The following is a 22,012-nucleotide window of genomic DNA, read 5'->3' as shown; positions in this document are numbered from 1 at the left end:
TCACACTGCTGTCTGATTACCATGCAGCTCTGGTTGGACAGACAAGTAGAGGAGATTTCAAATAAGGGCCAAGACTGTCGAAGAAGTGTAATTGCATCTTGTAGCAAGAAAATTTCCCTATGTCAGATGAAGTTGTCCTTCAAGTCAGAAAGGAGGAGGAGGAGAGAGAATGTTTCAATCTGTGTGACAGCTATCCAGGTTGCTTCCTACCCCTCAGACTAGGCTTTCTACCACAGAATTAGGGTGATTTAACCTTATAGAACTGTTATGAAAATTAACTAAAATTATACAAAATTAATAAATGTAAAATGCATGAATAAAATACAGAGACTGGCATATAAGAAGTATTCAAAAATGTTTCCTAGAAGGTTTTTTCTAGGGTAAGACCCCTCAGGTCTTCCTCCTTTTTGCAACTTTTTTTGTCTTTCCCTTTATATCTAAATCAACAAATCTTTTACAAAGTTGTATATGTTTTCCTCTACCATTTTTCCCTTCTCATTCTGTCCCTAGTCATTATTTCAGTTGTGCGATATGGAGATTCTGTCTGTATATCCTTTGTTGTTGTTTTTATTATTTTTGTTTTCTCTGTGTGTTCATTAGCATATAAAGAAATTCTTAAGCAATTATTTTGGAAATCAAACTTATTTTCTACCTTGTAGTATTGATTCCTGGGCTACTGAGTTTAAGATGATGAGATAAAAAATCTTAAGAGATGAAACATTGTCTTACTTGGATAACTTGACAGCAGTCATTTATAACAACCTCAGTCACTGTTAAGCACTAGTTTATATTCTTATAATCAGTCTATGAGTTTTCATTTTATTTTTAATTTTTTTCTTCCTTTTTTGTTTGCTTTTATAAACATAATTATCAAACTAAGATATGCTTTATTGAAATTTAAAAATTCATCCCATCTCCTGAGAGGCAGAGTGAACAGCTTCATTCATTCACTTTCATTATTTTCTTCATACTTAGACAGAATTGCATGAATATATTTACAGGGTTTTTCTTTATTGTTTTAAAACACATGATTAATACCAAAACTTATGGGACGTGGCAAGAGCAGTACTAAAAGGGAAGTTTATAGTGATAAATGCCTTCATTAAAAAAGAAGAAAGAGCTCAAATAAACAACCTTAAACTACACCTTGAAGAACTAGAAAAAGAAGAACAAACTAAGCCCAAAGGTAGTGGAAGGAAGGCAATAATAAAGATCAGAGCAGAAAGAAATGAAATAGAGAATTAAAAAATAGCATAAATCAGTGAAGCTAGGAGTTGGTTCTTTGAAAAGATAAACAAAATTGACAAACCCTTATTTAGACTAAGAAAGAGCGAAGATTAAAATAAATAAAATCAGAAATGGAAGAGGAGATATTACAACTGATGTCACAGAAATAAAAAAAAGTCATAAGGGGACTATATTGAGCAATTACATGCCAACAAACTGGATAACCTAGAAGAAATGGATTCATTCCTAGAAACATACAACCTACCAAGATTGAATCAAGAAGAAGTAGAAAGCCTGAACAGACCAATTATAAGGAGATTGAATCAATAATCAAAAACTTTCCAACTAGAAAAATCTAGACCAGATGGTATCACAGGTGGATTCTACCAGATTTTTAAAGAATATCAGTCCTTCTTAAAGTCTTCCAGAAAATAGAAGAATTGGGAACACTTCCAATTTTTTTTAATGAAGCCGGCGTCACCCTGATACCAAAGCCAGAGACATCAAAAAAAAAAAAAAAAAACCAACTACAGAACAATATCCCTGTTGGACATGGGTGCAAAAATCCTTAACAAAATATTAGCAAACCAAGTTCAAGAGTACCTTAAAAGGACACACACCATGACCAAGTAGGATTTATCTCTGGTATATAAGAATGGTTCAACATACACAAATCAGTGTGATACACTACATTAACAGAATGAAGGGTAAAAATCACATTGTCATCTCAATAGATGTAGAAAAAGAATTTGCCAGAATTTAACACTCTTGTGATAAAAACTCTCAGCTTACCTCAACACAATAAAGGCCATATATGAAAAGCCTACAACTGACATCATACTCAATGGTAAACAACTGAAAGTTTTTCCTCTAAGATCTGGACAAAGGTGAGGATTCTTACTCTCACCACTTCTATTCAACATAGTACTAGAAGTCCTAGCCAGAGCAATTAGGTGAGAAAAAGAAATAAAAAGCATCTAAATTGGAGAGAAAGAAGTAAAGTTCTATTTGTTTGCAGATGGCTTGATCTTCTATCTAGAAAACGCTAACAACTATTAGTCAGAACTAATAAATGAATTAAGCAAAGTTACAGCATACAAAATAACATACAAAAATCAGCTGTGTTTTGATAGACTAAAAATTAATTATTTCAAAAGGAAACTAAGAAAACAAACCCATTTACAATAACATCAAAAAGAATAAAATCCCAAAGAGGTCAAAGAGTGGTGCACTGAAAATTATAAAACACTGATGAAAAATTAAAGAGGTCAAAAATAAATGGGAAGACATCCCATGTTCATAGTTTGGCAGAAATAATATTGTTAAAATGTTCATAATATCCAAAGCAATCTACAGATTCAGTGCAGTTCTTATCAAAATTCCAATGTCATTTTTCACAGAAATAGGGAAAAAAAAATGCTGAAATTTATGGAGAACTGCAAATAGCTGCAAATAGCCAAAGCAATTTTAAGCAAGAATAATAAGGCTGGAGCCATCACACTTCCTCATTTCTAAATATATTACAAAGCTACGGTAACCCAAACAGTATGGTATTGGCATTAAAAACAAACATATTCACCAATGGAACAGACCAGAGAGCCCAGAAATAAACAGACACGCATACAGTCTACTGAGCTTTGATAGGGGTGCCAAGAATACACAATGGGTAAAAGAAGGCCTCTTCAATAAATAGTGTTGGGAATACTAGACAGCCACATGCAAAAAAATGAAATTGGATCCTTATCTCACACTATACATAAAAATCAACCCAAGATGGATTTAAGGTTTAAATGTAATACCTGCAACCATGCAAGTCCTAGAAGAAAGCATAGGGGAATAACTTCTGGACGTTGACATTGGTGATGATTTCCTGGATATGACACCAAAAATATAGACAACAAAAGCAAAATTAAACAGCTGGGATTATGTCAAACTAAAAAGCTACTGCACAGCAAAGGAAACAATCAATGAAATGGAAGAACATATTTGCATACCCTATATCTGATAAAGGCTTAATAACCAAAATGTATAAAGAAGTTCTAGAACTCAATAGAAAAAAACAAATAGCCTGATAAAAAAAAAACTGGGCTAGGGAACTGAATAGACATTTCTCCAAAAAAGGCACACAAATGGCCAACAGATATATGAAGAGATGCTCAGTGTTATTAACCTTTGGGGAAATGTAAATCAAACCACAATGAGGTATCACCTCATACCTATTAGGATGGCTATTATCAAAACAACAAAAAACAGGAGGTATTGGTGAGGTTGTAGAGAAATTGGAACCCCCATACAGTGTTGGTGAGAATTCAAAATGTTGCTACTGCTATGGAAAACAGCATGGAGGTTCCTCAGAAAACTGAAAATAGAACTACCATATGTTCCAGCAATCCTGCTTCTGGGTAAATATCCAAAGGAATTGAAATCAGGATCTCAGAGATTATCTGCACTCCCACGTTCATTCCGTCATTATTCACAATATCCAAGATGTTGAAGCAGCATAAATGTCTATGGATAGATGAATGTACCCTTAAAATGTGATATATACATACACTGGAATATTATTCAGTCTTAAAAACGAAGGAAATCTTGCTATTCTTGACAACATGGATGAGCCTGGAGGACATTATACTAAGTTAAATAAGCCAGATACAGAAGGAGAAATACTACATGATACCACTTCTATGATGAATCGAAAGTAGTCAAACTCATAGAAGCAGAGAGTGGAATGGTGGTTGCCGGGGTCTGAGGGGGAGAAGGAAGGGAGAGGTATTAGTCAAAGAGCACAAAGTTTCAGTTACACAAGATAAGTCCTAGAGATCTGCTCTATAGCATAGTACCTATAGTAAAATATCATATTGTATACTTAAAAGTTAAACTTTTAAGTATACAATATAAGAGGTTAGATGTCATGTTGAATGTTCGTATCAAAAAATGATAGTAATAAGTAAGAGACCAGGAAGAAACTTTTGGAGGTGATGGATATGTTTATGACATAGGCTGTGGTGATAGTTTGATAGATGTGTACTTATCTCTAAACTCATCAAGTTGTATATATCAATTATATACGGCTTGTATGTAGAAAATTTTTTTTAAAACTACAATCAAGATAAGTGTATACATTTTTCTAGAACTTGCTTTTTTTACTTAACATGTGGTGGACATTCTCTCTAGGACAGATGTCAACTCCTCTTAAAGCTGCCTAATTTCCCTGTCAGGGTACATTGCATTTTGGTCAACTTTCTCTGTACTATTGAACATTCAGTTTTTTCCCTTATTATTATTGTACACATATCCTGTGTACTGTTTTTTGTAGGATAGTTTCCCAAAGTGGGATTGCTTGTTTATAGGCTATATTCCATTCACCATCCCACTAGTCTATAAGTGTGCCCATTTTATTCAGCCTGTGCTTATCTTAATTTTTGACAATTTCTTGTGTGAATGACAATATCCTACTATTGCTTTAAAATTTATTTCCTTGATAGTTAGATTTACCATGTTTTCATATTCAGTCATGCACCGTATAATGACGTTTCAGTCATTGAAACAGTGGTCCCATCAGCTTAGCTCCATATCGCCCAGGGATGTAGTAGGTTACACCATCTAGGTTTGCGTAAGCACACTCTGATATTTGCACAATGACGAAATTGCCTAATTATGCCTTTCTCAGAATGTGTCCCCGTCGTTCAGTGATGCACAACTGTATTATCAGCAACTATGTACTTGCTGCTTCGGGGAATACCAGGATCGGTCAGGGAGAGATCCTGCTCCAAAGAACTTACAATCTAGTAGAAACTAAAAAACGTTTACAGAAACTGCTTAAAATGAAATGGAAGTTTTAAGGGCATGGTTGTATCTTCTTTGGGAGCAAAGAAGGCTCTGTGGAGGGATATCCTTCTTCACTGGTATCAGGAAGTGTCTTATGAAAGGCGATAGGTGTATTCTAACACATCATGTTTAGGCATATTTTCTAAATATATCGACCTCCCTCTCAATTATTACATGTGATGGATCTTTAGCTCATTAATTAATCTCAGCCCGTTTTGAACTCTTAGTCATTAGTGAGGGGCAAGTACAGTAAGAGTTAAATGTAAATATTGAAGGAATCAACACCATTTATGGAGAATTTGGAACACACTTTAGTACTAAGAAGTCAGTGCCCATAGGTTGAGGATACCAAGAAGAGATGTGCTGGTCTGATCTATGACAACAGTAGACAGAAATGTGATCAGTGGTGACACAAATCTACATACCCTTAGTCAGTTGCTCTGTGCAATCAGTACCCAAAGAATTCTGAAAATATTCCCCTATAAATGGTCTTTTATATAATAAAATAGTTCCTCTACATCTGTGAAGTGTCATCCCCAATAAGTACCTCCTCACAATGCCCGGGTACCATGGCAACAGGTGCCTCAGAAAATGTGAAATGGGTCTTTAATTGCAGCATCCAAAAGCACATTTCAGGAAGTTTCAAAAATTAGTGTAGTATTATATGATGAAAAGTAATAATTATTTTAGTCATCTTAGCATGTACTCCAGGTGTATTTTTGGCATGAGTCTTCTTAAAAATAAGCATCTTGGTTCATTTTAAAAGCGTATATGTTATATTAGGGAAAATTATATTAAAAGTTAACTAAAGTTACTTATCTTTTATGTATATAAGTTTGTTGTCCTGTTAATATTTTATACGAAAATATAAGTGAGTTTACATGATTACTCTCCTACATTATTCACAGTATAAGATAAAAAGAGATCTAATTCGCCTTCAAATGATATAAGGGGACAGACATTTCAGCTTCCTGTATGTATTGATTTTTATTTTTCATTTTTATTTATTGTCAAAATCAATAGGATATTTGGAAACTGCCAAATTGATTCTAGATGTTTGAAAGACTAAAATTTGTAGAGCAATGTAGCATCAGTCTTATTAGGAAGTTGCATGATTCAGACTGAGTCCTAAGTGTAAGTGGCTGCTTTACATGGTGAAGTAGATTGGATACTGGTCATCCAGACAAAATTCACTTGACTTCTTGGCTCTCAGTTCCTTATAAAGGACGATGAGGATACTGGAAGGATGGTTCCTTTTGTCCCTTCCAGCGTTGTCTCAATCCTTTCGAGCTGCTATAAAAATACTATGGACTGCGTGGCTTATCAACAACAAGCACTTATTTCTCACATATCTGGGGACTGGGAAATCCCAGATCATGGTGCCAGCAGATTCACTGTATGGTGAGATCTGTTCGGTGATTCATAGATGGCTGTCTTCTCACTGTGTCCTCATATAGTGGAAGGGGCAAGAGAGCTCTCTGGGGTTTCTTTGATAAGGGTACTAATCCCATTCATGAGAGCTCCACCCTCCCAAAGGCCCCCCCTCCTAATAACATCACGTTAGGGGTTAGGATTTCAACATATGAATTAGGGAGGACATAAACATTCAGACCATAAGAAGCACTAATATTCTGTGATCCATATGAGTTTTAATCTCTGTGTGGTTGAATGTTGGTAGGTGGAGGCATTTTAAAGAAACTTGAAAAATGAGTGAACTTTTGCAACAGGAAAAAAAATAAAGAAGAAGGAATAGTCTCTTTTCAGTTCTAACCGTGGTAAGGTCTAAGGTACTTATCTAAATAGGTATAAAATGAAATTGAAAGTAGTAGATATGGTGGCAGGGACATTTTGAGGAGAAAAGTTTATAAGAAAATGTTGAAACCAGGAAAGGTGATTTAAAAACCTAGGTACTTTACTTCCCAATTCTGCCTTATTCTAAAATAAACTATTGTATTTTGCACATGGCTGATGTTCAGTGAATATTTCTGGAATCAATTGATTAACGTAAACATTTTATTACCAAAAATGTCAATAAATAACCATTATTGGTTAACAAAAAACTAACCTAAGCAGTTTATGTGGTGCAGATCTGTGCAATAGAACTTCGTCTTAACTTGTAGTCCTAGGAAGACACAGAGCTCAGGGAAGAGTTGGTCCAACATAGATTAGTTAGATTAGGTTAGACCTAAGAAGTAATATTTCCAGTTGAGTTAAGAACTTGAAAACAAAATTGTACTAAATAATAAGGTTAGTGTTGGGTTTTTCATATTCATCTTCATTAATTTTGTCCTAAATGCACACGAGGGGTTCTCAGTCGGATTTCTTATTACCCTTGTCCCCATTGCTCTAGTTTTTAGCCGTTGGCAAATGCAGTGACAGCCAAGTCAATTGTCCTGTGCTAGTAACTGCATGCTTCTTAGGTGAAAGATGAGGAAATATGATTTTTTTGTCCCTAAACTTATTAAGTGTGCTTCTCTTCTCTTGAAAGGGTCTCTGTGGAAATTCTGTGCCCCTGAATCCTAACCCCAACCCATTGGTACATGAGTAAAATCTCTCTAGGAGCCAGAGAGCCCCCTGTGTCTTGGCTTTTATGACCTAGAGATGTCGCTACAGATATTCTGGGGCTTCATCTCTTTTGACATATAATACCAGGGGAGATGAAGCTCCAGTCTCCCTTTAACTAGAACTCTAGTCCATCATGTAACAAGTTTGCCCTCTTGAAAAGACATATAGAGATTTTATTATTCTTTTGAATCAGAACAATTAACTAGATAAATGGCTGCAGATCTAATTCTCATGGCATGTGAAGAATAGAATATTTCTGGAGGAAATGAAAGCAAACTTTCCCTTCTTGATATAAAATATGTTTCAGAGGCTGAGGACACTGGGGCTTTTTGCAGGGGCACTGAGCAATCCAGGGAAGTTTGATTTCTCCAGTTAGGTGTTCTAAGTGGAAAGAAACCTAGCAGGTCATGTAGATGTTTTATGTTCGAATAATAAAGGATGGCTTATGTACATAGAGTAAGATGGGTTTATGCGTTCTGAAATGAGTTCTGAGAAAACATAAATGGTAGGGAAGTGAAAGAAGATAATTGTGATATGATTAGAAACACATGTTTTTGGGAATCCTCTCCCTCTAATATTTAGTAACTGTGACCAGTGTAGTATTTCAAACCTATCTAGAAGACTCCTCTTTCTAGAAATGTGTCAATAGGATAATTAGAAATGTCTTTGAACTGACTGCTGCTCTGCAAAGAATGACTAATCCTCATGATCATTTGTTCAAATCTGTTGAAAGTTTGGAACTTGTGTGAGGGTCTGGTAATGTAGGGGTTTGTCTATATGTAGGAGGCAATATGCAAAGATTATGAGTCTTTGTGTTGTTCATAAACTGAGTTTTTTAAACCAGTGGTCTTCTTCAATCTTTATTTTTTAAAGCAAGATAAATATTGACTGATAGCGTGATTAAGTTGATGAATTAGTTGGGTATGTGGACTTCCCCTCAGTCATGCTATATTAAAACCAAGAGTATAAGATATGATATCCCATTTGCTCTAAAAATAGACTCTGTTCTATTTCTTTTTCCTTTTGAGTACATTGGTGTTCTCTCTGGTCCCTATAATCATAGTTTTAAAGATTAAAAAGTAAGTTATCTTAATTAGTTGACTTACTTGGAACTTTTTCTTTCAGCTTTTTGCCTGAATTCATCAGTGGGGATTTTGATTCTATTAGGCCTGAAGTTAGAGAATACTACACCATTAAGGTAAACTATGAACACTTTTATATTTAAGATCTTTCTCATATGTTTGCTTTTCCTGTGTTCTTTCTGGTTTTCTTGGTGTATGTGTAAATGATTGAGAAACTCATTGTTTGGTTACTTAAAAATATGTTGGTAGCAATTGTAATATACATTCAAATGGAAATTTAGAAAATGACAAGTGGAAACGCAATCTTAGAAATTCTGTCACCATCAGGTAAGCATTAATGTTTAGTCCTTTAAGCATACATATTTTAAATAAGTTTATAGTTTATGTAGGTTCATTTAATAATATACTATTGTTGCCTACATCCTCATTAGCTATTACATATTTTTCACAAATCATTTTTAATTTCAATTAATGAATGTGCTGTACTTTACTTAGCCAGTTCCTAATTGATTTACATCTAAGTTGTGTCCAGTTTTTTGCACTGTGAAGTACTAAATACATCTCTGTAAGTGATTTTTGTAAAAATGCATAATTGTCTGTTCCTTGAAATGTAGAATTACGGTTTATTTCTTTAATGTTTAGTTTCTTTGAAACTATTATTACTCTGTTCTGAATAAAGCTATTTGTTACAGCTTGAAATTAATAATAATATACAACTTATTAACGTGTTCATTTTGTTACTACTGGTGCAAATCTTCCAGAGATCCTTGCCACTGAAGAAGAACATGGAAATGATCTAGTTGAGAATGATAGAAGACACACAGGACTGTATTATAGTAATCACTAATTCAAACGTTCACTGGCTTTAGAGGACAGTGCAGAGGTTTTGTTTTTTTATTTGTTTGTTTTTGGTGAGGAAGATTGGCCCTGAGCTAACATCTGTTGCCAATCTTCGTCTTTGTGCTTGAGGAAGATTGTCCCGGAGCTAACATCTGTGCTAAACTTCCTCTATTGTGCATGTGGGATGCCGCCACAGCATGGCTTGAGGAGCGGTGTGTAGGTCTGAGTCCAGGATTCAAACCCACAAACCTAGGGCCGCCAAAGTGGAGCTCGTGAACTTAACTACTGCATCACTGGGCCAGCCCCAACAATGCAAGATTTTTTAAAAAAAAATTATAGCCTCAGTAATTCTTCTAGATACAGCACCATCATCTGTGTTATTCTGGACTGGCCTTAGCAAATTATACCTATTTTTAAAACAAATACCAGTCATTGAAATAATAAAACTTTAAATTCTTTATAAGACTTATGGATGGATGAGATAAGTTCAAAAAGAAGAAAGGAAATCTTTCATAGGAAGGAAGGAAAGAAGGAAGGAAGACGGGAAGGAGGGAGGGAAAAATGGAAGAAGGAAGGAAGGAATGAAAGGAAAAGAAAAGAAAGTGAGAAAAGAAGGGAAACATGATTTTAGATGGGAAAACAAAGGTACCAAGGTTATAAACTATAGGCTGTTATGATCTGAAAATTCTGGGGCCAGCAGTGAATGCAGATCTGTGCACATTCCATCTGCCCACCAGCTGATCAGACTTTCCATCAGCAAATGAAGACTGTTCCCAAGTCAGTGTTTGTTATTCATGCTCAATTACGTTAACATTGGCTTGTTTCTATGCATTCGCCACAGCCTCACTTCTCATTAACTCCATCCCTCAACCTCCTTGGGATGGAAAGCCCTCAGCCTTGCTTATAATGCAGAGTTTTACAAATTCATAGATATTAATCATATTTTCGGGAGCAGAAGAAACAGCAGGAGAGGCAGGGACAAGCAGACTCACCAACAAGTCAAAGATCTGGCCAGATGTGACTTTTCTCCTCCTCTCTTAAATGCTGCTGGCTTGCCAAAACTGGAAGTAGCAATCTGACAGTTTCTGTCTGGGATGAGGAAATAACAGGAAATAAGAGGAAGCCAGCTTTTTTGTTTCTGAATGGCTCAAGAATAAAGGAAAATTTTGAGTGAATACCTTTTGATGAATTTCTCTTCTATTTCATGCTTCACTTTTTTTTTAACATCAAAAGTTAATTTATATTTGTTAAGGTTTGGTTTTAAAGTAAGATTAGCTGAATCTTATAGTTCCTACATTGCGTAGTCCTAAATTGATATAGTGCAATCCGCTTTTTTCATATATCAGTGAGAACTCACTGCTTTTGAACTTTGCAGATCTGTTCCTAGAGGGCACCGATGATGTCTTTTATATAGATAATGTGCCCTGTATAGCATGGGATGAATGTTTAGCTGCAGTTTTAATAGTGATGGTAATGACAACAAGTTAATGCAGCATTGCAGCTAATTCATAGAGGCCATTATCTCCAACTTCAGCAGTTTTTGAGTTGCTCTATTACAAATGAAAGGAGATTATCTCCACTTTCAAGTACAATTTTTTCCCACCTGCTCTGGATTTTCAGTGAAGCTGAAATTGGGGCTCCAGTGAAGAAAATAAATAAGGAAGCAATTTAAAATTCTAAAGGTTTGTTAAAATCGTAAAGTGGATTTTGCAGTCAACGTGTATTCATACAACTTTTTTTTACCCAATAGATATGTCTTTGACTCATAGGAAAAATCCACGTTTATGTGACTATACAAAACTTTAAATTAGTTTGCCTGCTTAATTTCTGAGAACACTAAAATATAAAGTATTTGATCTGCCATCTTTTAAACAGAATATTTTATACCCCAGTTCTTGCCATCTGTATTAGTTATTTATTGTTGTGTAAGAAATTGTCCTAAAATTTAACAGCTGAATACTGCAAACAGTTCTTATCTCACACAGTTGGTGAGGAAAAGAGAGTCAATTTACTGGGCGGTTCTGGCTCAAAGTTTCTTGTGAGGTTATAATGTAGCCTGGTTTTTCAGTCATCTCAGGCCTCCACTGGGGCTACAGAATTCTCTTCCAAGATTATTCGTGGGTTGTTGGTTGGTCTCACTGGCTATTATTTCTCACTGGCTGTTGGTTGGAGGCATCAGTTCCTTGCCATTGGTTTGCTCACAGGATGGCAGCTTGCTTTCCAGAGAGGTAGGGAGTGAAAGGAGAACATGCATGCAAGAGAGCCAGCCCAAGACAGAAGCAGCTGTCTTTTATAATCTAAGTGCAGCAGTGATATACCATCTTACCATCTCTTCTGCCAGATGCTATTAGTCACGCAGACCAACCCCGTACACTATGGCATCAGATTACACAAGGGTGTCAATACCAGGAGGCAGGAATCATTGTTACCCATTTTGGGAGCTAACTACCACACCATTTGACTGACTTCGTACTCACAAAGCCTGAGTGTTAGGCAGCGAGAAAGATGTTTTAATGATGTCATAATGCATTCTTGGTCTTTGATTAGTAATATGTAAGAAGAAAGAAGAATAGCGATTAGCAATTTCTTTTTGATTAGGTCTTTATATGCATAACCTGCTTCAAGGTAAGTTGCATACCAACAACCCAATCACTAGTCCTTATGTCTGTAGCCCTGAGTTATTTTTTCCTTAGGGTTTTGGACAAGTAGGGGGCAAGCTCTGGTCTACCACTTAATTCCATATGGTCCATAGGGTAAGAACCAAGATATACAATTTATACCTTTTGTTAATTAACATTCAGCAGTTTGAAAACTGCATATTTTAGGGATGCAGTGATCACCCACTGATTCAATACCAAAGTTCTATTTTGAAATTTCAAGTGAAGTACAATGTGGCTTGTAACCATCAATGTATTTTTTCCATGCCAGTAACTGTGTTAACCTATTTCAACATTAAACATATAGATACAGTAAACATTGATTATACACACTCATAGTCTAACTACTTGTAATCCACTTCCCTGATGCCTCTGGTGTCCCAATCTTAATTTACTCTATAAAGCCTTCCTTTTCAGATAGCTGTGAAGTCTTTGTGTTTCCCCCTTAACCCGTTTGTCTTAGTTCTTCCTTGCCTGGTTCACTGATATTCACTCAGAATGAGGAATGTCTATTATAGATTTTCCCTTTGATATTTTATTTTATTTTTTTTTTTCACTTTCTGAGTCAGTCAATGCTTCCTTGATTCAAGGCTAAAATCACCTATTCCACTCTTGTGAATTATTCCATCGATCATGCCCACATATGTTTCAGTTTCCTGAGAACTCTTGAAGAAACTGTAATATCTCATGTAACTCCTAGTATTCTTTCATTGTTGTATAGCCTCTGGGGTCTTCACTGGATATAGGAAAGGGGATTTTAAAGTATGCTTCCTTAATATTAAGGAGGTTAAGGAGCGAGTTGCAGTATTTAACTAATGCCTTAAAAAGCCATAGGATAACAAAGTTTTGCCACAAATGTAGGTCTGTATGATAGAATATAAAAATTTATTATAAGTATAATGATAAAAACAAAATAAATTAAAATATAATAAAAAATTAAACAATACTATTTAGCATAATTTCCTGATGAGGAAACTGAGCTCATAAAGCCTAATGACTTGAAGAAAATGGTAGAGCTAGTCAGAGACAGCTCTTGGATCAATATCCATGTTTTCTATAGAAAAGAATTTTGTTAAAACTGGGACTCAGTTGCTACTGCTGCTTGTCAACAGATTATATCTTTGGCTTCTTGGTTAAGACAGTTGTCCCTTGTGCAGAGTTTTTAGCATCCTTGGGAATGAATACCAGTATCACCATCAATGTGATAATAGTCATTGTGATAACCACACACTCCATCTTCACATTTCCATCATGTCATTCCCTTTTACCCCCAGTTCTGGGGTGGCAAGAGTAGGGGTGCAATAAATAGACCAGACCGAGAATGACCAAATGAACTGATAAATTATTAAATTACCTAAAAGCTGTTTATAGGATCTAGGATTGAGCCATGATAGAACATTGACCAACCAAGGTGATTTGGTAAAAGAAAATTAGCAAGGGCATAGGTAGATAGCCTGTAAGTATAGAAATGTCTTCTTTTGGGCTACAAGTGAGTATTCTGGCATTCCAGAAAGTGTTACCATCAGCACTCGGCCATATTCTAGACAACATGGTGAAAATAACCCTAGTCAGGAATAGGACTCTTGGTCTAAGTTCTGATTTTATCCTCTCTTAATCCTTCCAAGTTTTGAAAGAACACAGTATGGTATCATAATAGCAGTCAAGGTCAAGAATACTGAAACATGGTGTGGCTCAACGACCTTAGTAGAACTGCAGTTACAAAGACAAGACTTGCTTGAAGAGATGCTATGAGCCTCCGTAAGAATGGTGAATGAGACTCGCAGAAAGGTTGAGTTGATGCTAAACCACCAATTTTCTATGACAAGCAAAGCAAGATTATTCCAATAGGCCACCAAGTAATTCTAGTAATGTAAACTGGAAGAGTGGAGATGGAGATCCAGGCAGATTATATCTCTCTGTCTTTCATTGTATTTTTATCAGAATTGGGAAAGACAAGATTTTTTTAGGCAAACACATGAATTATTGAAGAATATCTTTTATTAAATCAATGTTTCTTGATGATTTTCCCATTGTCACCTAATACTGCCATGGCCATAGCCAAATTTTTGAAGACTACTCTCAATAGTCAAGGGGAGTGTGTCTAAACTTTTAAAACCTGTGCTCTTTTGATAAATATAAGATGCTGTAAATGTTACATACAATAACCGAAAATTACCCATCATTTTACATCTCATCATAATGGCTTTTACCTTTATAAATGTGTTTCAGTTACATTTTAGGAGACTGAGAGTTTGGGTTTGAATATAATTTGTCCCAGTCATAATAATGGGAAATTGGCTTCTGGTTGATGTTTGAATAGAATGTTGGATTTTTCTTAGATGGACTGCTGATGTTAAGCAGGAAATGCTTATATTTTAATTCCACTTTAAAGATGAGAACACTGATTCTCAAATAGTAAGAGTGAGAAGTATAGGTAAATACAGTCATGCGCTGCATAATGATGTTTCGGTCAATGATGGACCGCATATACGATGGAGGTCCCATAAGATTAGTACCAATTAGCCCAGGTGTGTCGTAGGCTATACCATGTGGGTTTGTGTAAGTACGCTATAGGATGTTCACATAATGGTGAAATCACCTAACATATCCCCATTGTTAAGCGACACGTGACTCAGGCAAAGATGTCAAATGACTAATACTTAGTCTTGGCTGTTAGTAGTGTGCATTTTAGTTTTTAGATTTTTATAAATAATAAAGTGATTATGTTTTCTTGAACTATGTAAATTATTTTTTGAGTTGTTAGTTTACGTGTTTGGAAACCTTACCAAAGCATGTGAAATTAAATCATGGTATATAGCTGTGGCTTTCTCATACACTTTTAATAATGATCAAATAATGTTATACATGTGGAAGTACTCTCAAAGTGCTAAATAACTATTTTAATATAAAGTGGTAGTACTTTATTTTACTTTTTAAAATTACTTATTTAAGGGCTTTTTAATAACTGTTCTCAGTAAGATTGGTTTTAAAAAGATTTCTAATCAGTTCATTTCCATAAGTGTACAATTCATGAACCTAGATTTCATTCACAATCAAAATCACTTAAAATATCCTTTTGGGTTTACTAATGCTTTGAGTTCAATTCTATTTAAATTTCACATAATCTCCACAGATGTTTTTAATCTCCAGTTAAAAACATCTGCGTTGATCTGCCTAATCTCATGAATCTTATTTTCTACTTTTAGCTGTTTTCTCTTTCCCAGTTTTACCCAGACACATGCCAGCAACTTGTAGATATGGTAAAATCAACTAATTTAGAGAAAATGGCAAACTGGACTGTTAGAAATGGTAAAACATTAGCAAGTTTGACTATTATGCCAAACAGAAGAAACTACATAAATATAGAAAGCTCATCTATTTATTGGTATGTTTCTTTAAAAAGTAAGAAACAAAACCCCCCTGAGTATAGTAAATTCTTAGGCTTAAGCATTAAGACTAATTAACATATGCTGAGATATAAAGGCTTTGTTAAGGGAACTACAGACAGGCAGTTTCCAGCGACAAGTGAGTGACAGGTTCTTCACTTTATATTCTTAAAACTGTTTGGCTCACCCTTATTAACATCTCACCAAGGGAGTGACGAGACAGGCAGAGGACGCTATGTGAAACTCTCTCTTGAATATACCTTAATTCTTCTGCTCCCTCAATCACCGTCCTTTCAGATTGACTTTATTTCAAATTGTTTATATTTTTCAAAGCCTGTTTTGTTTGAATTTGCTTAACATACTTAAGGTATTTAAAAAGGGGAGCCTTTGCCCTTTACAGTTTTAAGAACTCCCAAGTGCCTCACATATGATCTCCTTGGCGCCTGCCTGCCGCTGCTCACTCATCTGACTGTATTCTCTTGGGCCTCTGTGACTGTCTCTTCCCTCATTCATCTGGCTCATGGGGCCCCCTACTCATCCATCTTCCCCACTCATGGTTCCCCATCACTGTAGCTTTTGGGTGTTCCTTCCTTAATATTCTCTTGCAGAGCTTAATACATATAATTTTATCGTAATTTTCCTCCTTCTCTCTGTTAGTATGTGATCTTCTGAGCCTGAAGTCTTTGGTCAATCATGGTGGTATCCCTAGCAGTAGGTAGGTTCTCATGAAAGTTCATATGAAGCAGGTGTCTCATCCTGTTAGAACTAGAGCCGTGAAGCCCTCGTGCCATGCCACGCTTGGTATAAAAAAGATTTCTGTGATCAAATGATTTTGTGAAATTGGACATTTTATATGCTCCTTTTGGAAATTTGCCATGCACATCATTTTAAGTAAGGCTGCCAAAAATCTCATTTTGTTTACCTTAGTATTTCTCAAACAAGATTTACCACAGAACACCTACCCTTTACCACCAACACCTAATGTATATTGGTTTCCACCTAGGCTAAAATGTATTGGGATGCTTCTGAACTTATTTTACTATTTCTGGTTTTCTCTACTTTTAAAAGTTGGTAAGAGAAAATAATCAACACGACCTTGAAAATAATAATAGCCAACAGTTATTTTAAAGAGCTTACACTATGCCAAGCTCTTTTATATATACTTTCATTTATCAATTAATTTAATACTTGAAAGAAATGTTATCAGGTTAGAGTTATTATCTACATTTTACAAATAAATGGGAGCACAAAGATGCTGAGTAACTTGCCCAAGCTTACACAGCCAGGAAATGGTTGAAGTGGGATCCAAACAGGCATCCTGGCCCAGAATCCACACTCTTTTCTAAGCACTCTGCCATAATCCTCTAGTTTAAAGGAGAGAGTTTCTCAAAGCAAAGTGAAGATTAGGTTTACATGCTGAGGAGATTCTGTGGCCTCCTTTTCTCTATGTGTTTAATTCCCTTTTCTATTTCTAATTAGTTCTACGTAATTGAGCAACAGTACCCACCCAGCTGCCTTCCGTGCTCCTGCTCCCGCCTTTCCAGCATCCTTGCTTTTCTGGGGAGGCTTGGTAGAAAGGCCTTGGGGAGGCTAACTCTTTCCTTTGCCTATTCGTAGTGGTCATGAAGGAAGAGCACCCAGACAAAGAGCAGTCTCTGGGTCTGGATGCTCCCAAGAACACTGTAAAATAAAAGCTTACTCCAGCATCCTAATTGAGGAAGAACCTCTCTAGCTCTTGTTTCCGGGGTTTCCAAGACCATCCCCAGGCTTACTTATTTGCTAGGAGGACTCACAGGATGCAGCATAGAGTCATACTCATGGTTGTGATTTGTCACAGAGAAAGGATAAAAGCAGAAGCAACAAAGGGAAGAGGCACAGGAGGCAAAGTCTGGAGAAGACCAGTCACCAGTTCCAAGAGTCCTTTCCCACTGGAGTCACACAGAATGTGCTTAATCAAGTGTGAGGTGTTGTCACCAGGAGAGCTCATTTCCCCAAATTTTACTGTGAGCACCCACATGTAGGCACCCACAGTGTCTGCTAGCATGTAGCAAAATTCCAGCCTCCCAGAAGGAAAACAAGCAGGTAATGTGCATAAACCACATTGTTTGTACAAACAATTTAGACATTGTGAGCCACTCTTAGCAATGTTTGTTGTTACGTGCTGTCAAGTCAGCTCCGACTCCTGGCGACCCTGTGAATGAGTGATGTCCACGATGTCCGTCCTCAACAGCCCTATTCACCTCTGTAGATTCATGCCTTTGGCTTCCTTTATGGAGTCAATCCATCTCATATTTAGTCTTCCTCTTTTCCTGCTGCCTTCTACTTTTCCCAAAAAGCATTAGTGTCTTTTTGAAAGAATCCTGCCTTCTCACGATATGCCCAAAATGGGAGAGTCTCAGTTTTGTCATTTTTGCCTCCAGTGACAGTTCAGGCTTCCTTTACTCTAGGACCCACTTGTTCATGTTTCTGGCAGTCGAGGGTCTCCGTAGAGCTCTCCTCCAATGCCATATTTCAGATGAATCAATTTTCTTTTCTCTGTCAGTCAACTTCACTGTTTCACTTTCATGCCTGTGCATAATAATTGGGAATACGAGGGTGTGGGTAATCTTGACCTAGTCTCTAATGACGCTTTCTTTCACTTTAAGCACATTTTTAATCACTGTAAGGAACTATTTACCATTCAAGTTCGTGTTTGTCAGCCCCTTGGTAGGCAGGCTGATTTAAGGATAGCAGTCTCAAGCCTGCTATGTTAATTCTTTTAAGCCCCTCTTCCACCCAAAACTCCAGCTCTGCTTTTAGGAAGGAAGCCATCATTCAAGACCCTATGCTGTTCTAAAAAGACTTTTGACTTCCATTAGTAGAAGTGGTGACTTTCTTGTTTGAAACGCTACAGCTTTCGTTCAATGCCGTGTTGAAAGGAAAGGTTATCTTACAATACCCAGGGCAGGGAAGATTACGCTAGATTAGAATGTCTCTTTATGTTTGGGATTGAAAGGAGAGTTGCTACAAGGTTAACTTGTGTTTAGTCTTTTCTTTTTGCACCATCTGGAAAACCAGAAAGAGAACACTTAAATTATATTAGACAACGTGTTACTTAGAATTTTTAAGAGTTTAATCATGTGACATTCTCGCTGAAGAAATCGTTACTTGTAGGCTGTCATTTGATGATAAAAATCTTTTTAGTTTGAAAAATAGAAATGTTTTTAGAAGGTTGGTAAATAAAACTGAAGGAGCAGTCTACCACAGTATGCTTCATACAGTAAAGAGCAAAGTGGGAAATGGTTACATTGTGATTACATCTCTTCAGGCTAAAACGTCGATTTTCATACCAGTATCAAGGAACATAGACCGTTTAGATTCCAACTGGCCTCGTCTAACTATTCTCCCTCTTAGCAAATTTGAGAAGAAGTTTGGGCTAATTTTAGGTCTGTATCTTTGATTTTCCAGAGCATCTGTTGTTTCCTCTATGCCTGTGGTGTCTTAATCTAGCAGGCAGTTTCTTATTACAGAGTTCCGGTCAATTCAATTTAGTGAATGATTATGGAATCTTATTATTAAAAATTTAATGTACTCCATTTTTTGAAGACTCTTGAATATATCTCCCCAAAATATTTTTATGTGTATGTTCTGCTTACATAAAAGAAGAAAGGCTACTTCAGCAATGAATAGCGGGAAATAAAGTATGTGGGAGCTAGAATCTTAAGACTCAGTAAAACTCTTATCATTGCTTATTTACCAAAAAAAAATCCATATCAATATTCTAATGTGATGGGATAGTGAATTATATTTCATGTTTTCAGAGCCAACATGAAAGATGATCTTTGATATCTACTTGCCTCCTTTTCCTTACCCTATTGATTGACACCTATTTCCTCTCCCAGAAGTGTCCATTTATTTTATACATACTGTCCTTATTGGATAAACCAATTCCATCCCATCCCTGGTTCACACTCCAAAATTATCTTAACATTCTCTTCCCTTCCTCTCTAATGGAAGTCATCTTTCTCTTAATGAAACTGATGTCTGTTTGCTATTAAGAAGGAAGTACAGCAATTAAATTCACAGTAAGAAATTCATGATGAATTATCTTTCCTCCTGTTACTTATATTTTAAAAGAAGAAACTCTTCACCCTCATATACTACTAGCAGGAGTACACATTTTTACATCCTTCCTGGAAAGCAATTTGGCAACATATATCAAGGATCATAAAAAGTGTTCTTATAATTTTCCCAGTAATTTCATTTCTAGAATTTAATTCTAAGAAAATAACCAGAAATAAACACTTATACACGGAGATATTGATTGTAGTGATATTTTTTAAAGCAAAAGGAAAAGTGAATGATGCCATAAATGTAATGATAATTATAGTGATGCTATAGTGAGTTGGGAAAGCAGGAAAAAGTGAATAACCAAGGTGTTCTCAGCCTCAGCTGTCATGGACACAGCACAGAGTCAGGGTCATGTCTGCCTAGGAGCTAAAGGATTTTGATGTATTTAAAACTAGAGAAAACCAACTTAATAATGGTTCAGTATAAATTATAAAGGCATTTTTCTGCTTAAACCTGCCAAAATACCCAAAGTTTAATTAAGCAAGGTTGAGTACAAAATGTGGTAGGTTAAGATTATGGGACTCAGATCATGTACGATGTCCTTATGAGCTATGTGACCTTGGACAAGTTATTTAATTTCTCTAAACTTTTGTCTGCATATCTTAAAATGCGATAATTATGTTTACCTTATAAAGTTATTGTGGGATTCAGGAACATAATTCATATAAAATGATTAATATATAACACAAAGGGTACTCAAATGGTAGTTCTTATTAATGTAGTGAGGAAAACAGGTAATTATCAATAGATCATGATTTTAAGATTCTAATTTTAAGGTTAGATACTTTTTTTTTTTTGAGGAAAATTAGCCCTGAGCTAACATCCCCTGTCAATCCTCCTCTTTTTGCCAAGGAAGATTGGCCCTGAGCTAACATCTGTGCCCATCTTCCTCTACTTTATATGTGGGATACCTGCCACAGCATGGCTTGATAAGTGGTGCGTAGGTCCACACCTGGGATCCGAACTGGTGGAACCCTGGACCACTGAAGTGGAGTGTGCGAACTTAGCCGCTGTGCCCCCAGGCCGGCCCAAGATTAGATACTTTTAAGATTATCTGATCTTTCAGAGAATTAGGTTATATTTTGTTGGTAAAAATGTCAGTTTATTGAAAAGCACCTGAGATTTTATAACTATATACACATTGTATTTAGTTATGCTAGGCGAGAGGCTTATATGTAAGTCATTCCAAATAAATGTTCAGAATTGTTATGTATGGTACCTAGGAAGAAATAAAACTTCTGGATTCTTAACCTTACCAATTTAGTCCCTAAAGTTACAGAGCCCCATGAAATCTGTGCAGGATAATTTGCACAAGTCCTTTCTTGTCCTGGGTAGATGGATGGGCACTAAATGACTTTACCTAAAATGAATAATCTATTAGCAAATTTGGAAATGCTTTCACCAGACTTAACTCTTGCCTCTTGTTTTAATGAGGCCAAGTCTCTCTCTGGATATAATGCATGAGATAACAATTAATATGTTATTATAATTTTTTTCAAAGGACCTGTGTTCTTTCCCATTAAAGAGTTTCAGGAGAGTCAGCATAGTATAACCTGATAGGTTTTGTATGTGTTAAATGTAAAAACCCATTAACCTATATTAGTTAAATTATTGGCAAACAGTAAATTAAGTAATTGAGAATGACAGTCTAATGGCTTTTGCATTGGTCTTTGGAAATTAGGTTGATTATTGGCACTCATTGCCTTGTAGTAATTTCTTTTAGTTGTCAGTAAATTCAGAATTGGTTTTGTAAGCATCCACATGAAGTTCTTGGAGAATGTTAGCAGTGTTTTGCTTACTCGAGTGAGCTTTGCTGCGAGGTAGTCTGACTGTGGCATCTGATGTTCGACAGTTTTCTGAAGTGCTGGGGTGAGCGTTTGCTCTGGCTTCGTCACTGGGCCCAGTGCTGGAGGTGCATTAGTGCATGGAATCTCACCAGCAAGCTTAGTTTGCACATTAGTTCCATTACAGATGAGGAAATGAGGGTCAGAGAGATTTTTTCAAAGTCTGCACCTTTTTCCTCTTATTAAATCCCTTGAATATGTGTAGGGTTGAGTTTTTATAATCTCACGAACTAATTATGGACCTAGAAAAGGATCGGTTGGTAAACAGTAGCCCACGGGCCAAATCTGGCTCACTGGCTGTTTTCGTACAGCTGGCAAGCTAAGAATGTTCTTTACATTTTTAAATGATGGGGAAAAAATCAGAGGAAGAATAAGAGTTCATAACACATGAAAATTATATGAAATTCTAATTTCAGTTTTACTGGAACAAAGCCATTCCCGTTGATTTATTTATTGTCTGTGGATGCTTTCTT

At 36.1% G+C, this 22,012-nt stretch overlaps 1 protein-coding gene across 10 annotated transcripts in view; it reads left to right on the top strand.

The window, feature by feature from the left end:
* The window catches only part of TPK1 (thiamin pyrophosphokinase 1), a 320,428-nt gene that overhangs the window by 139,929 nt on the left and 158,487 nt on the right, over positions 1-22,012 (top strand). For all 10 annotated transcript variants that reach the window (XR_011505038.1, XR_011505034.1, XR_011505033.1 and 7 more), the window contains one exon: positions 8,746-8,818. Coding sequence is in view for 6 of the 10 variants with exons in the window: in XM_070515232.1 (XP_070371333.1) it covers positions 8,746-8,818 (73 nt within the window). In the remaining 4 variants the exon portion in view is untranslated. The remainder of the gene's footprint in view (positions 1-8,745; positions 8,819-22,012) is intronic.

Source organism: Equus asinus, chromosome 1 (assembly GCF_041296235.1).
Source record: "Equus asinus isolate D_3611 breed Donkey chromosome 1, EquAss-T2T_v2, whole genome shotgun sequence".
NCBI classification, from domain to species: domain Eukaryota; kingdom Metazoa; phylum Chordata; class Mammalia; order Perissodactyla; family Equidae; genus Equus; species Equus asinus.
The sequence above is the reverse complement of the archived record's forward strand: the minus strand, read 5'-3'. Positions and strand labels throughout refer to the sequence as shown.